This window comes from Salmo salar, chromosome 16 (assembly GCF_965601325.2).
Source record: "Salmo salar chromosome 16, fSalSal1, whole genome shotgun sequence".
In the NCBI taxonomy this organism is placed as follows: domain Eukaryota; kingdom Metazoa; phylum Chordata; class Actinopteri; order Salmoniformes; family Salmonidae; genus Salmo; species Salmo salar.
Window position 1 is genome coordinate 23817501 of NC_138306.1, and position 14495 is coordinate 23831995.

Sequence of the window (14495 nt, forward strand, 5' to 3'; positions counted from 1 at the left end):
GGTGTCCTCTCTCTGTGTCTACAGACGTCTGGTCGTATTTCAGCTGGTGTCCTCTCTCTGTGTCTACAGACGTCTGGTCGTATTTCAGCTGGTGTCCTCTCTCTGTGTCTACAGACGTCTGGTCGTATTTCAGCTGGTGTCCTCTCTCTGTGTCTACAGATGTCTGGTCGTATTTCAGCTGGTGTCCTCTCTCTGTGTGTCTGTTTTCAGATCTCCAACATGGGAGACCGGGTGGCAGAGTGCCAGCTGGAGACCCACAACAGGAAGATGGTCACCTTTAAGTTCGACCTGGATGGAGATAACCCTGAAGAGATCGCACGGATCATGGTAATGATGATGATAAGAAACTAAAAAGCACTGATCTGAGTTGTATTGATCTCTTCCCCCAAGTCTCTGTAATTGTCGAAAGTAAAGAAATTAGATTTGTTTTGTAGCTCCACGGGTCTCTTTCCACAGGTGGAAATGTGGATTTGATAGGCATGAGTTTTTGTATTATTGTAGTTAAATGTATATCCTTCTCTCAGGTCCTGAGTAAGTTTATCCTGGAGAGCGAACGCAAGTCGTTCATCGAGCAGGTCCGGGAGGTCATCGAAATGCCGGACGATAAAGGAGAGGGCATGAAGGAAGGCTACGCTCAACCGCCCTTCACTCAGGTAACATTCCACAGCAACACTTCATCTTTCCCCTCACTACACTACCCACCCACTCACTCCTAGGAAGCCTTTAGCTGACATGGTGTTGTCCTTCTCTCTCCACAGATTGTGGTAGATGACCCCTTACAGCAGCGTGACAAGCCCACTCCTCTGTCTGGTAAACATGCACCTACACATTTACTATCTCTGCTGAAAGATGATTGTCTGGGCTCCACCTCTTCACCCCTCACCTCTCACCCCTGTTGCCTAGGCGTTGCAGCTCAGGTGGTCCACTCTGCAGGCCGGAGGTTCATCGTCAGCCCTGTCCCAGAGTCCCGTCTGAGAGAGCAGTTCTTTGGTCCTCCCTCGGCTAACACCTCGTTTGGGGACGAGCCCCATCCAGGTGAGAGTGACTGGAATCTCTGGGCCATAGAGTGCAACCAGAACGCACATATACAATGTTAGAACTCTGTATTCCAAACATGTGCCCCACTTCCAACCTTGGCATGTTTGAGAACTCTAAAACATGTTGCTTGATGCATTTACCAAAAGTGTGTTTGACGTCATGATGATAAATGACTTGTTGTAAGAGCCCAGGTTATGTAAGTGACTCTCTGTCTGTGTACCTCCCTGCTGCCCCAGTGAGTCTGGGCCTGTCCCTGTCTGCCCCCTCAAGCCGCCTCCAGCAGGCCTTCACTGAGATGAGGGAGACGCATGGGGAGAGACGAGCCACCAGCACAGTCCCCTCCTCCCAGGCTGGTCTGCACCCGACCCCCACCACCTCCTCCACCCTGCCTCATGTCTCTGTCATCCCCTCTGGGTCCTCCTCTCTTCCCTCCTCCACATGCCAAGTTGCCACCGGGAGGGTGTCTCCAACCCCAGTTCCAGCACCTGCTACCAGTGAGCTAATTCCACACCCCCAGCCTGGCTGCCAAGCTGCCCCTGCCCAAATCACATCCCCCCCTTCAGCTGCTCTCCAGCACCCCCAGGCCACCTCGTCCTCTTTCCCCCCAGCCCCTGCCGATCAGATGGGCAGCAGCTCTGCCCCTGTCTCTGGAGCTCCACCCAGTAACTCTGGGACTGTGACCAGCTCAGAGCAGCATCTTGTTCCTATCCTGTCCTCTCAGCCTGTCCCTGTGTCCGTTCCTGTCACTCAGCCCACCTCCTCCCAGTCTCAGCCTGTCCCTGTGTCCGTTCCTGTCACTCAGCCCACCTCCTCCCAGTCTCAGCCTGTCCCTGTGTCCGTTCCTGTCACTCAGCCCACCTCCTCCCAGTCTCAGCCTGTCCCTGTGTCCGTTCCTGTCACTCAGCCCACCTCCTCCCAGTCTCAGCCTGTCCCTGTGTCCGTTCCTGTCACTCAGCCCACCTCCTCCCAGTCTCAGTCTCAGCCTGTCCCTACCTTTGTCCCTGTGGCCCAGCCTGCAATGGCCCCCACCCAACTTCCACCCTCTACCCTGGCCTCCCAACCGTCCCAGCTGCAGCCAGGGGACCCAGATGGGGGAGAGTCCAAGGCCCCTGGTATAGATGACATCCATGCCCTAGAAAAGAAGCTGCGCTCCCTCTTTAAGGACACCACCTCCGCTGACCCTGGCAACACTGAGACCACCTCTTCCTCCACAGAGACCATCTCCCCTCCCCATCTGGCGGCCCTGGTGCCCCCCTTCAACCTGTCCCTCACTTCAGGGGAACAGGGAGCCCCAGGCCCCCCCTCCAACCCAGGACAGGGCCTCACACCAGCGGAACATGCACAGATCCATCCAGAACAGCATGGCCAAGCCACCAGAGCGCAGGTACAGTAGAGGGAACTCTGATTGTCCAGTGACTGAGAAGATATAGTATTTGTACTAAATGCTTTTTTTCAGTTGTTGTAACTTGAGGGATTTTCTCCCACCTTGATAATAATGATTACATCTTTGTGTGTGTGTGTGTGTGTGTGTGTGTGTGTGTGTGTGTGTGTGTGTGTGTGTGTGTGTGTGTGTGTGTGTGTGTGTGTGTGTGTGTGTGTGTGTGTGTGTGTGTGTGTGTGTGTGTGTGTGTGTGTGTGTGTGTGTGTGTGTGTGTCGGAGCAGGCAGGCACCCCTACCTCTGAGCAATTGCCTCCATTCCCAGTACCAAACCAGGTTAGTTCTCTTTTCAGAACTTGTCCCCTTGAGAAGTGTTAAGTTATGTACTGTAATGTTGAGTTTTGTAGATGTGTGGAATAGGTGAACGTTGAGTTTTTATTTAAACAAATTTTAATTTCACCTTTATTTAACCAGGTAGGCTAGTTGAGAACAAGTTCTCATTTACAACTGCGACCTGGCCAAGATAAAGCAAAGCAGTTCGACACATACAACAACACAGAGATACACATTACACACAGAGTTGTGTTTGTTCTGTTGTGTTATCTTACCTATATTAGTTGCGTTAGTTATTTTGAATGTTTTCTGAGTGAGTTGTGTTGGTATGTTTGTTACTGACATGTCTCGTGTGTGTGTGTGTGTGTGTGTGTGTCCAGTCCCAGCAGCCTCTTGGCAGTCTGGACGGCCAGCTGAGGAGAGCTGTGAGCCCTGAGACCATCCCAGGGAGCAGTAGAGCAACAATGCCCTCCACAGGGTTCGTCAAACTGGGACGCTTCCAGGTCTCAGAAGCTGGCGCCGGCAGCACTCCTGACCCCTCTACCATCGCCTCCTCTTCCTCTCTCACACCCTCTTCGTCCTCCTCCTCTTCTTCCTCGTCTTCCTCCTTTTCCAGCCCAGAGAACACCCTCCACCGCTCCTCCTCGCTCTCCAAAGGAGTCTGGAGTGGAGACTCCGTAGATGGGCTCACTTCTGTCCCAACGCAGCCAGCCACCATCGGACGCTTCCAGGTGACTGCCAGTGTCACACCCAGCCCCAACTCTGTCTCCAAAGTTGGCCGTTTCTCAGTGACGCCAGCTGCAGCCAATACCACGGCTCCTTCGGGATCTAGCCTCTCCCATCAGAACGGCCCTTCCTCTTCGACAACCTCTGACCCCTGTAGCTCCGCCTCCGGCGTGAACAGAGGTTTGTTTAATCATTACATGACCAGCGACAACGAGGACGACTCGGGGCCAGAGGACGAGGCCTTTGAGAGGGAAGTCAGCCGCCTCCGAGAGAAGTATGTAACCTGTTTGTTTGTTTGCTGTTTTGGGCAATATTTCTCTTGATATGTTTTTACATTTCAATGGGATCACTTAGTAGTGGTGGAATAGAGAAGTGATGACTGTTGTACTGTATTTGTTACAACCCTGCCTCACTCTGCCCTCCTCCTCTCTTCCTCCACTCCTCCTTCCCTCCACAGACATATGATAGAGATCCAGACCCTCCACTCCCATCACAAGGAGGAAATCGATGCTCTGTTCACCAGGCTGGGTAAACCTCGTCCATCGGCTGTCCTCTCCCCCTCTGTGGCCATGGCCGGGGGCCGACGCAGGGCCAAGACCAAGGCCAGCAAATCAGCCCGCAGCAGCACCCAGCCCGGTCCCTTGCACTCAGGTAACACGAGTTATGATTGGTCAGTCAAGCTGTCTGTATCTAGTAAGGGGCTATCTGCGCACCGCTGAATGGAAATTAATATACAAATGTTCGACTGCAAGCAACAAGTCATTAGTCAATATTAAAGGGGTAGAGACTGCTAGCTTAGAAGTTGTAAATGTAATGTGATCAGTTGTTTCTCTCCACTCTGTGGTTGATGTTGGTGTGTGTGTTTAGGAGCCCAAGTCACAGGCCAGACCTCCCCAGAGTCCTCCCCGAAGCAGACGTCTCGCCCCACGGCAGGGCTCTCTGAGCCAGGCAGCCGGACCTCCCTCCAGAATCTCAAACTCTCCCCCTCTTTGCCCAGCCTCAGCACCTCCACCATGGGTAAGCAAACCCAGCGGCGCTCCTATTGTCTATGCTCCTTCACTACATGTTTTAGAAAGGCAAACCCACGTAATATTCATCAAACCAAGAGATGCTACATCTCCGGAAGAGAAGCCAAACTTGATTTGAGAAACGAGTTGGCTCCCCAGGTTGAACTGGTCTCTGTGTGTCTTCCAGGAGTGAGTGGGACCAGTTCAGACAGTGGAGCGAACACCAGCCGGTCCCAGCCGTCAGGCCCTAACATGGCCCCGGCCCTAACACAGAGTCGCAAGGGCACATTCACAGACGACCTGCACCTGCTAGTTGATAACTGGGCCCGAGACGCCATCAGCCTCTCCCACGTCAAGAAAGGACCCAAGGGGACATCCCAGGGACCCGGACACGACGTAAGGCCTCACGACTCAGTCTAAAGACAAGCCATTTCCAATCTATGTTTTTAGCTCTATTTTACATGATGATGTTTTCTTTTTTTTTGCTCTCTTAGTAGTGTTTTTTATCTAACTTCCCCTTGTCCAATTCCTCTCCTTCTCTCCTGTCCCCTCTTCCTAACTACAGATCCCTCTACATATCCCTCCACAAGCCAACATGGGCAGAAAGTTTTCTGCCCCCGGCCACCTCTGCCCTACTACCCACCCCTCCACCAACCCCTCCTCCATCCCCCTCTGCCCGCGTCAGGGCTCTCTGGGCACCTCTGCCCAGGTGTTCGGCTACGGCCCATCCACCTACAGCACCCCCCAGTGGGCAGGACCTACAGGTCCCTGTCAGGTAGGCCTCCTGGCCTCCACCCAGCCGCAGGCCCAGTACCAGCCCCAAGCCCCCTCCTCGGCCTCAGCCCCCCTTCAGCAGGCCTTCCACGTGGGAGCCACTCAGAAACCTGTCAGCAACCCTGGAGGCCCCAACCTGAGGCCCACGTAGCCTGGACTTGAGTTAGTCAGGCTGGGCTGAGAGGGACTGAGGGCAGGGAGGAGGAGAGCCATAGGACAACTACTAGCACTCTCTGATGTTTTGTTCTGTTTCGCTTATTGGTGAGGTGGGGAAAAAAGAAGAGAACGAAGGAGAGGAGACTGTGGTCCTGTCAGACGAAAAAAGAGGTCTCTCTGTCGTTTGGAGGGAGAGTGCAATACATACCCATAGCACACCAATCACACCTTCACCCCTACCAGGGCCCAGTCTTTTCTGCCAATGGCTGTGGAAGCGGGCTGTGATTGACATTTAGGTTTGTCCAATGAAAGCCATTGACCCAAGAGCACAAACAGCAACGGCCAGAGACGTCTGTTGAAAACACCATTGTGACGTCATCATTCCCTTGAAGGAGAGGATAGGGAGGGGGAACTCTTAATCACTTCTTGACTGTGACTGGCCTTAAGCTTAACGAGGACAGAATTTAGAAGATGGAGAGAAACCCCGCCAACACACACGTACCTCCTAGCCCTATTGTCATTGGCTGAGATTCGGGGTTGTTGAATGGAATGGGAAGCTGTCTTGGCGAGAAACAGTTGAATTGTGGGTATCAAGTTTGTATAAAGAAAGTGGAGGGAGATACAGTATGTAGAGAAGGAAAGAAGAGGTGGAATGAGATAGTGAATGGCAGTCGGTAAGGTTTTACTGGATAGTGGTTACCCATATATCATCGTCATACAGTAAGATGCAATAATAGCATTGTGGGGAAAGGAGTGAGTCCCTGGCCCCGTGCAACAGTGGCCTTCAACCCCTAAACGCATGGACACATTTTCTTTGCATAACAAATATTTCTTGTCCTAGGTTATGATTCCATGGTTATATTTGACTCTATCTGTCCCTCTGAGATGGTGTGATGTTATTCCTGACTGAGGATGTTACTTTCTTATTTGAGACCATAACCTGTTAGCGTGAGCTAAGTAGCAGACCTGTCTGTAGATAGTTTATCATTACCTACTTCCTGTCATGTCCATGCTTTGGATTTAGCCTGACTGTATCCATGAGTGATTTTGGTTTACGCTTTAGAGACTGGTTAGGCTTATCAACTGTTTGAGTTGTAGGCTTCAGCTACTGTGTGGGTTGTCTCACCTCACCACCTGGTGTACTGTAGTCACTCTGATAAGCAAGGCTATGGCCCTCGGTACATTCCTGAGACATGGGGTTATCTATAGATACTACTGGTATATTATCTAGCCGTGAACGGGGCATGATGTTCACACAGACCTTAGAAATGTCAACTTTTCACATCTATCCAACCTTATTTCCCGTTGTCATCATATTTCAAAATCATGACAAATTGTCTAGGATTCCCTTTCTGTGGTTTATTTTGTGTGTATATTTAAATACAAGATGTTCTCTATGGACCTATATTCAGCCATCAGATTTTGATGTTTCACTATTAAATGTTGTTAAACAACATGTAGTTAAAGGAATATAACGTGCAATTGCAGGGTTGTTATTGGTATTGTACTCCGTAACAGCAGAGTAGTCCTGTGCTTCTTCAGCTCTTATCATACACCACCCTGTCATATCTTCTTGTTTTACTGTGTGTATGTCTATACATGCAAGGTACATGTGTTGCATTTAAATAATGCTTTCATAGAATGCTCATCGCCATAGAGTACTATGTCTGGCGATTTACCAACCCCCACAGTACACACGCGGACGGACAGCCCTGTAAAGTTTCAGAGCTCTTTAGTGCTTCGCATCCTCACTGAGAAATTCCACCATAATCACCTAGCCCTACTGTTCTTTCTGATGGACTAGAGTCCAGTGACTGAAAGACCAGTTAACTGCCGACCTGTGAGGTCCATCAAACGTCCATAGACGTCTCATGTGAAAGTTAAACATACCTAAAGAAGTCTGTCAGAGGCAGGTGAGTCTCATGTAAAGCAGAGCACAGTGTTGCATGAAAACAAGTTATTTTCTGTGGTCACCAAAACCAGCATTTGTGTTTGTTAGTTAAGTTGGTTGTTGAAAAAAGGAATGATTTGTCTTTAAGTGGGTCTGAATGAATGTAATCAGTACAGTATTGCATAGCAGCACTTGTTTTCAACAGATAAGAAAACTATACTGTTGTCTTGGGGTTTTTCTCTCCATTGGCACCATTCTCTTGCTTCTCTGCCACCTTACGTGATGAGTTCCATTCCCCTCAATACAGTGACCTCACCCACTCCTGTATTGAACTACTACTTTAACTTCTCTAGAGAATAATAAGTTACTGCAATGCAGAATATGCAATGTTTAATAGGGACCAAGGGGGAATGTTTTCATGCCGACGAGGGTTGATAGTGTTTTTGATATTGGGAAAACTGAGATCCTGCTTCTTTGCCTTGCTGTATGCGAGTCCACACAAAGTGCCGATCTTGAATTGCTCAGGTGTCAATGTATCTCAATATAATATTGCATCTGTTTCCCCTGAATTCTGCATGCTAACTGGTTTTAGACCTTTGGCTTACCTACAACAACCCACTGTACAGCACAAGCTACTAATCACCCAATTATCAGTAAATATTATCCTCAAATGGTGAAAAGATTCTACCGGCACAATTCTGTCTCCATAGGCTACTGGCATTTATAACAACGTTATTTCATGTTGTACGCTTGGATTTTTGTCCCTCTTTTGCTCTTCTAGTGACCAGCCTACTCTATGGTTGTTTTTTCACGTTGTACAAAATGTTTTAAAAAAAATAATAAAAAATACAACTGAAATCATATTGTTTCATCTTTTACATGCACCAAGTAGACCTATTTCTGCCAATGTGGTTGGTGTGGCCAGGATCCTGGACCTGTAACATTGAAGGTATGTAATGTTCTCCTTCAGGAACATGATTACAACATTACATTCAGAACAAAGGTTGCAAGTGGATACACTTGCATGTAAGAGAATAGTCCAGTTTTTTGAAAGGCAAACAAATCCCTGATTTATTTACAAAAACCATAAACATTTCTTTACATTTAGCAGCAACAAGAGATGCCCATAAACTCAACATATCAAATAAAATAGCAAATCAAAACTTGTTGGTAAAATGGCTTTAGATAAGTGAAACAGCCTTTTCTCAAGCGTCCAGCTTGCGTTTCTTCATGTACTGTCCTTGTCTACATGGACTGAATGTCTCACCTGTGACAGAAGAAAAGGCAATTAATAATCTAGAAAATGCTGTACCAATGACAAGAATGTTTCTCAAACTGGTTAAATTGAAGGTACTTTACTTTGCTACAATACCTGATTCAGCTAATCAAGGTGTTGGTGATTAGATGAATCGGATGTGTTAGTTCAGGTCTGAAACAAAACGCAGCACGCCCAGTAGTCCCCCAGGACCAGGGTTAATGATGTCCACTGTTTTAAAGCAGCTCATTCATTACCCAGTCTCACCTGCTCTGTCAGATGTCCTAGGGTGCTGGTTGTGATACTGGGGTTGGTGTCCCCCCTGTCCTTGGCCGTGTGGTGGGGGCTCGTGGGGCCTGACGGGGGGTCGTAGGGATGGTGAAACCCCTCTCTGAGGTGTCTTACTGCGGGTCAGCATTTGGTGACTACCCCCTGGAGTGCTGGGTCGTAACGAGGATGATGTTGCTGAAGGTCCACCTGCTGGGGCCTCCAACTCCTGGATGCCGTCAAGAGTGAAGTCCCACAGCTCTGGGTTATCTTGGGAGGACGATGACAAGTGTTTTAGAGAATATACAGTATATTGTCACTATGGGGATTTTATAGCCCCTAGTACAACAGTAACAACTAGAAGCAGCCACAGTATTCAGGTACACAAGTAACAGAGACTCCAGCATAGGGAGGTGGATTTCCGCAACACCAGCATGCATTGTAGATATGCGTAATCGGAACCATTTTCAGAGTAGTTCCCATTCTTTCTACTTGAGCCCCCTAGTGGTGGTTTACGGTACTGGCCAGATACTCATCCCTGCTGCAGGGTGCTTTGTGTCCACTAGGGGGTGCTGTAGGCCATGGTGGTCTGGGGTGCTAAACCTACCTGGAAGGAGAGAGGTATCCCATTCCCAAAGAGCATGGCAACACTAGTACAAGACGAACAAACACTCACATACACAGTCATAAAGAACATGGCTAACAGACGCTAACACACACGCCCTACTGCATTAATACAGAACTTGGACATTTCTTGCCAACACATTTTATGGTCTTCCACAGTGCTCGACTTGAACTGAAATAGGTGCCGGAAATCATTTTGGGTACCGGTACTGTTTATATTTTAGGTGCAGGAGCTTCACAATACGTTGAGCTAATATTCTATAAGAGGAACAGGAGCTCAAGCAGTAGAACATTTTAGGTGCTGGTACTCAGCTCGAGTGAGCTCCTGCCCAAGTCAAGCACCGGTCCTCCAAAATATAGTATTTTCTTGCTTGCTTATTGTCTTACCATGAGCTTCACTGGGTGCCTGTGCAATAGCTGTGTCTGGGCCCTCTGTCTTGAGCTGGAGCAGAGTTTGTCCCTGTCCCTGCAGGAGCTTTTTCGCCTCCATCTCCTGGCGGAACTTCTGCTGCAGCTGCTGCTGCTTGAGCTTCCTCAGCTGCTTGGGGTCTGTGTGGGCATCAGAGAGACAGAGGTCCTCCACATCTGATAAAGACCTGAAGGAAGGAGGACGAGAGGAGATAAGACAAAGAGAACAGGTGAGAGTAAGAGTTTGGGTACAGAGAGGAAATAGAGACACCTGTAATAAAACCAATACACAAGAAAGGTTTGACAGTCATCTGGCTGTTGCTTACCTGACAAGATTGCAGCGTTTGTTCTCACTGTCTGATGGAGCTGAGTGGGCTACAGGTCCAGAGGCAGCAGTAGGGGTGTGTGAGAGAAAGGTCCTGGCTCCCCCTCTGTCCCCGTGCTCCGCTGGGGGAGCCTGGTGGTGGTTGCGGGCCCTGGGCTGCTCCAGTGGTGCCCTGCCTGACCCAGGCCCAGCACCCTCCCACCGGGCCAAGCTAGACAGCCGGGCCTTCTCCACTGACGGCTCACTGTCAGAACGCTTGGTCTGGGCTGGGTCCAGAGGGGGAGCAGGCTGGGAGAGACAGAGACAGTGAACACTGGAAAGGATGGATGGATGTAAATGACAGTTGACAGGAACAGTATCTAACCTGTTTGGGGATCTTGTTGATGGATATGAGGTACTCTTTATTCATGATACAGTTCCCAAGGGCGTTTCCAAAACATCTGGAAGGACGGGGGAATCAAATATCAGAACCACAACAAACTCAGACACCAACACACGCACACAGTAAAAAGTAGTTCATGGTACATGAAGTGTAGTGTCTCCCCCTGTACTTGAGTGCTCTCTTCAGTCCATCAGTGACCGCCTCTTTCCTGGCCTTCTCCAGTGACAGGGCCTTGGACTTTTGTCCCTCGCTCACCCCGTAGCCAACGTCCTCATGGAACGACCCGTCCTATGGGGAGAGAGACACACCAAACACACGTAGTAATACAGTAAGTGTGTGAAATACATTATAGTAAAAAGTGTGAGTTGACACACCCAAAATGTTTTGTAGCAGTGCTAACAGAGTAAACTGTATTAAAAAACAGAAAGTTGTACACTATATATACTGAGTGTACAACACATTAAGGACACCTGCTCTTTCCATGTCATAGACTGACCAGGTGAAAGTTATGATCCCTTATCGATGTCACTTGTTAAATCCACTTCAATCAGTGTAGATGAAGAGAAGACAGGTTAAAGAACGATTTTTAAGCCTTGAGGAATGGATTGTGTGTGTGTGTGTGTACCATTCAGAGGGTGAATGGGCAAGACAAAATATTTATGTGCCTTTGAACAGGGTATGGTAGCAGGTGCCAAGCGCACCGGTTTGTGTCAAGAAATGCAATGCTGAGGGGTTTTTCAACGCTCAACAGTTTCCCGTGTGTATCAAGAATGGTCCACCACCCAAAGGACATCCAGCCAACTTGACACAACTGTGGGAAGCATTGGAGTCAACATGGGCCAGCATCCCTGTGGAACACTTTCAGCACCTTGTAGAGTCCATGCCACAACAAATTGAGGCAGTTCTGATGGCAAAAGGGGAGGGGGTTGAAACTCAATATTAGAAGGTGTCAATGTTTTATACACTCAGTGTATGTACTATATATATATATATATATATATATATATATGCTCCCAACTATTTAATGGCTAAACCTAATAACCAAATGTTGGCACCGCATTGCCGAACAACACACAACTCATTGCACCCTGCCTTGAAACACACTTCCAAAACTGGGAAGAGCCAACAGTAGCACTGCAGATTTGAAAAAAAACAATGGTTGACTTCTCTGCCCATCACCCACCTTCAGTTGGACTTTGACAAACGCACTGACTCCAACGTAGAACTTCCCATTGATGAGGTCAACAAAGTCTGTGAGGGGACAGTCCGTCACTGTGTTGTGACTGTGCATTACACTGACACATTCATATACAGTACCCAGTGGGTCATAAATAAATAATAAAGGTTACACTGAAGACAGAAGCAAGTGTCTAAATATACTGTTTAATAGCTAGCGATGCTCCAGCTCTCCTACCGACGTTCTGCTGGGAGATAGAGTGAGACCAGCCGTTGTATCCAAACAGCTCATTGGCCAGGCTGATCACACGGTGCCCCTCAATGTAACACACCTGCAACAAGGACAATACTGTCTTTAGTTCCAAGCGGGCGTTTTAGTGAGTGAAGGCTGATGATGAAGTGTGTACTTATTGGTTAGTTTTCTCTTGGGTTGATTAGGATGTAATTCAAAGTTGTTGTCAACAACAAAAAGGTTTATGTGACTTGGCCTTGCCTTCTGGCCCCCTCCAGCCATCCTGGAGCTGATGTATTCAGGTCCCAGCTTCTGTCGCAGTGCATTCTGGACTGCCTGGTACTCCTCTGCAGTATAGTTATACTGGAAAGATAAAGTCTTGGTTGAGGTTTGCTTGCCATTTTAAAGCAAAAAGGTCAGTGTCCTACATTGTTTTGATTCATTTGGATGGATAGAAAAAGTCTAAGGTATTTTCTATAGTCTAGAGGCTTTCTTATCCTGCATCTTAAAGATACACTATGCAGAAATCACTCCGCCATTTCATGCTTGCTAAAATTCTAAGTTTGCCTAATTTCAGTTTGTGACAAAACAAGCAGTGAGAATCATTGTACCATCTAAAGCACTGAAATATATTTTCCATAACCAAAAATATAGTACTTTCAAAGTAAAAGCCGCTAAAACTAAACTTAATGGGAAGCATAGCAATAGTTCACATAGAACAGATCTACAGCTTCTTAGACTTGCTTTCAATGAGAATGGCAGATCTCTATTTCTATGTGAATTTGGTAGTCACCCAAAAAGTTACATATTGCAGCTTTAACTGATCTGAAAACAAAGGATGGATGACACATTCCCTGTCCAGTTCTTTCACATCAGTGTTTAAATGAAAGGATAGAGGATTTGGAGCCACTTTAGACTACTGAGATGCACCCCAAACCTACCTGCCCGAAGCACGTGTTGGATGCTCGGATGCTCTTGTCCTCCTCTGTATCATGGTGCATATTTTCAGTCTCCAGTTTATCAATACTGTGGCAGGTGCTGCAAAAAGTGTATGACAGACAGTCAATCAAGTCCTGACCGGTTGCATGAAGGCCTGGTATGGGAATTGTTCCATCCACGAACGCAAGGTCCTCCAGCGGGTGGTGCAGACGGCCCAGTACATCACTGGGACCGTGCTCACACCCATCTAGGACATCTCCTCGAAATGGTACCTGTTAAAGGCCCACAGCATCATAAAGGACCCACGGCCACAAGCTGACGGTCTCTAAGCATTAAATTGAGCCTTCCTGTCAGCTGCTGAGGGGAGAACGGCTCATAATAATACCTGGAACGGAATCAAACGGGTTTCATACCATTCCACTAATAACGGTCCAGCCATTGTTTTTATTTAACCTTTATTTAACTAGGCAAGACAGTTAAGAACAAATTCTTATTTACAATGTAGGCTAACTTGCTCAGGGGCAGAACGACAGATCTTTACCTTGTCAGCTCGGGGATTCGATCCAGCAACCTTTCAGTTACTGGCCCAACGCTCTAACCACTAGGCTACCTGTTGCCCCTTAAAGATTTACTACCACGAGCCCGTCCTTCCCAATTATGGTGCCACAAACATCCTATTAACGTTATAGCTACTTATGGTAAAATGTGTTTTCTATTCTACTGAGCCATTTACTTTGTTCGTATTGTTATATATGTTTCTTACTGTTACGGTGTCGAGAAAGAACATTCAAGTAAGCGTTTCGTTGGATGGTGTATGCCATGTGTATCCAGTACATACGACTAATAAAACTTATCCAGCTGTATTACTGTCCAAATCGGCAATGTACCGTTTGAAAATGTAAATGCTGACAACGAAGTGCGCAGTTTGCAAAACTAACTCGATACTTTGACCTTAATAAGCAAGCATTTCACTACACTCGCAATAACACCTGCTAACCAACTATGTGACCAATAAAATGTGATTTGAATAGTTACAATGTAGCTATCGCTTTGACACAAACTGCTAATGTCTGGAACGTGTCTAGCTAACTAGTTGGCTCGCTATAACTAACTGGCTAGCAGCTGTTTTGGCATACATTAGCCGATGAAAAATTTCACAAACATTGGAAAGTTAATACATGTTCCGTAAATTACCTTGGCGTTTAGTTTATAGCTAGTGAATTCTAGCTAGCTACAAAATATTTTATTTCCCGCTTGCCCCCGAGTCGAAGTTTGAGTGACGCATCTTCTTCTTCTTTAAGGTTTTATGGCAGACTACAACCTATTGGTGTATTGCCGCCACCTACTGTATGGGGTGGTAAAACAACCACCTCATTCCTGCTCGGGCGCCTGTGAGGACAGAGCATTCATCTACAAGTCTCCTTGTAATGTCTCTGCTGTAAAATCTGAGCCCCAAAAAACGCTCAGCCGCACTCACAACGATGACAATTTTTTCTGATTTCCTCTCTGTTTGCGCTGTACAGTTGATAACCAATGTAATAAATGCTACAAAGTCTAAATTCATAACATGCAACATGTCAGGAT

General features: G+C 47.5%; 2 protein-coding genes across 5 annotated transcripts in view; one reads left to right on the forward strand and one right to left on the reverse strand.

Moving 5' to 3' along the window:
• The window catches only part of LOC106573365 (serine/threonine-protein kinase WNK1), a 50852-nt gene extending 42691 nt beyond the window's left edge, over positions 1-8161 (forward strand). For all 3 annotated transcript variants that reach the window (XM_045697046.2, XM_045697047.2, XM_045697048.2), the window contains 11 exons: positions 211-327; positions 525-653; positions 759-810; positions 904-1035; positions 1275-2422; positions 2702-2752; positions 3130-3749; positions 3933-4126; positions 4343-4492; positions 4670-4878; positions 5048-8161. In XM_045697046.2, coding sequence (XP_045553002.2) covers positions 211-327; positions 525-653; positions 759-810; positions 904-1035; positions 1275-2422; positions 2702-2752; positions 3130-3749; positions 3933-4126; positions 4343-4492; positions 4670-4878; positions 5048-5407 — 3162 coding nt within the window. In that variant the 3' untranslated portion in view covers positions 5408-8161. The remainder of the gene's footprint in view (positions 1-210; positions 328-524; positions 654-758; positions 811-903; positions 1036-1274; positions 2423-2701; positions 2753-3129; positions 3750-3932; positions 4127-4342; positions 4493-4669; positions 4879-5047) is intronic.
• A 185-nt stretch (positions 8162-8346) lies between these two features.
• On the reverse strand, positions 8347-14236 carry rad52 (RAD52 homolog, DNA repair protein). 2 transcript variants are annotated; one of them, XM_014148368.2, is made up of 11 exons: positions 14106-14236; positions 12914-13010; positions 12234-12335; positions 11979-12072; positions 11748-11815; positions 10734-10852; positions 10547-10622; positions 10184-10470; positions 9837-10045; positions 8826-9095; positions 8347-8570 (listed from the first exon to the last, which is right to left on the reverse strand). In XM_014148368.2, the coding sequence occupies exons 2-11, from the start codon at positions 12971-12973 to the stop codon at positions 8509-8511; spliced, it is 1347 nt and encodes a 448-aa protein (XP_014003843.1). In that variant the 5' UTR covers positions 12974-13010; positions 14106-14236; the 3' UTR covers positions 8347-8508. The 2 variants fall into 2 exon arrangements, with proteins under 2 accessions (XP_014003843.1, XP_014003844.1); XM_014148369.3 differs by having other exon boundaries at positions 12914-13183; positions 14106-14222.
• Positions 14237-14495: the final 259 nt, after the last annotated feature.

What these genes read in the sequence shown, in the direction of transcription:
- rad52 (XM_014148368.2), bottom strand. Translation starts at nt 12,973, where the DNA reads ATGCACCATGATACAGAGGAGGACAAGAGCATCCGAGCATCCAACACG. An exon ending in TATCTCCCAGCAGAACGTCG is followed by an intron (nt 11,816 to 11,978) that starts GTAGGAGAGCTG and finishes GTCCCCTCACAG; the next exon opens with ACTTTGTTGACCTCATCAAT. An exon ending in GGACTGAAGAGAGCACTCAA is followed by an intron (nt 10,623 to 10,733) that starts GTACAGGGGGAG and finishes CCGTCCTTCCAG; the next exon opens with ATGTTTTGGAAACGCCCTTG.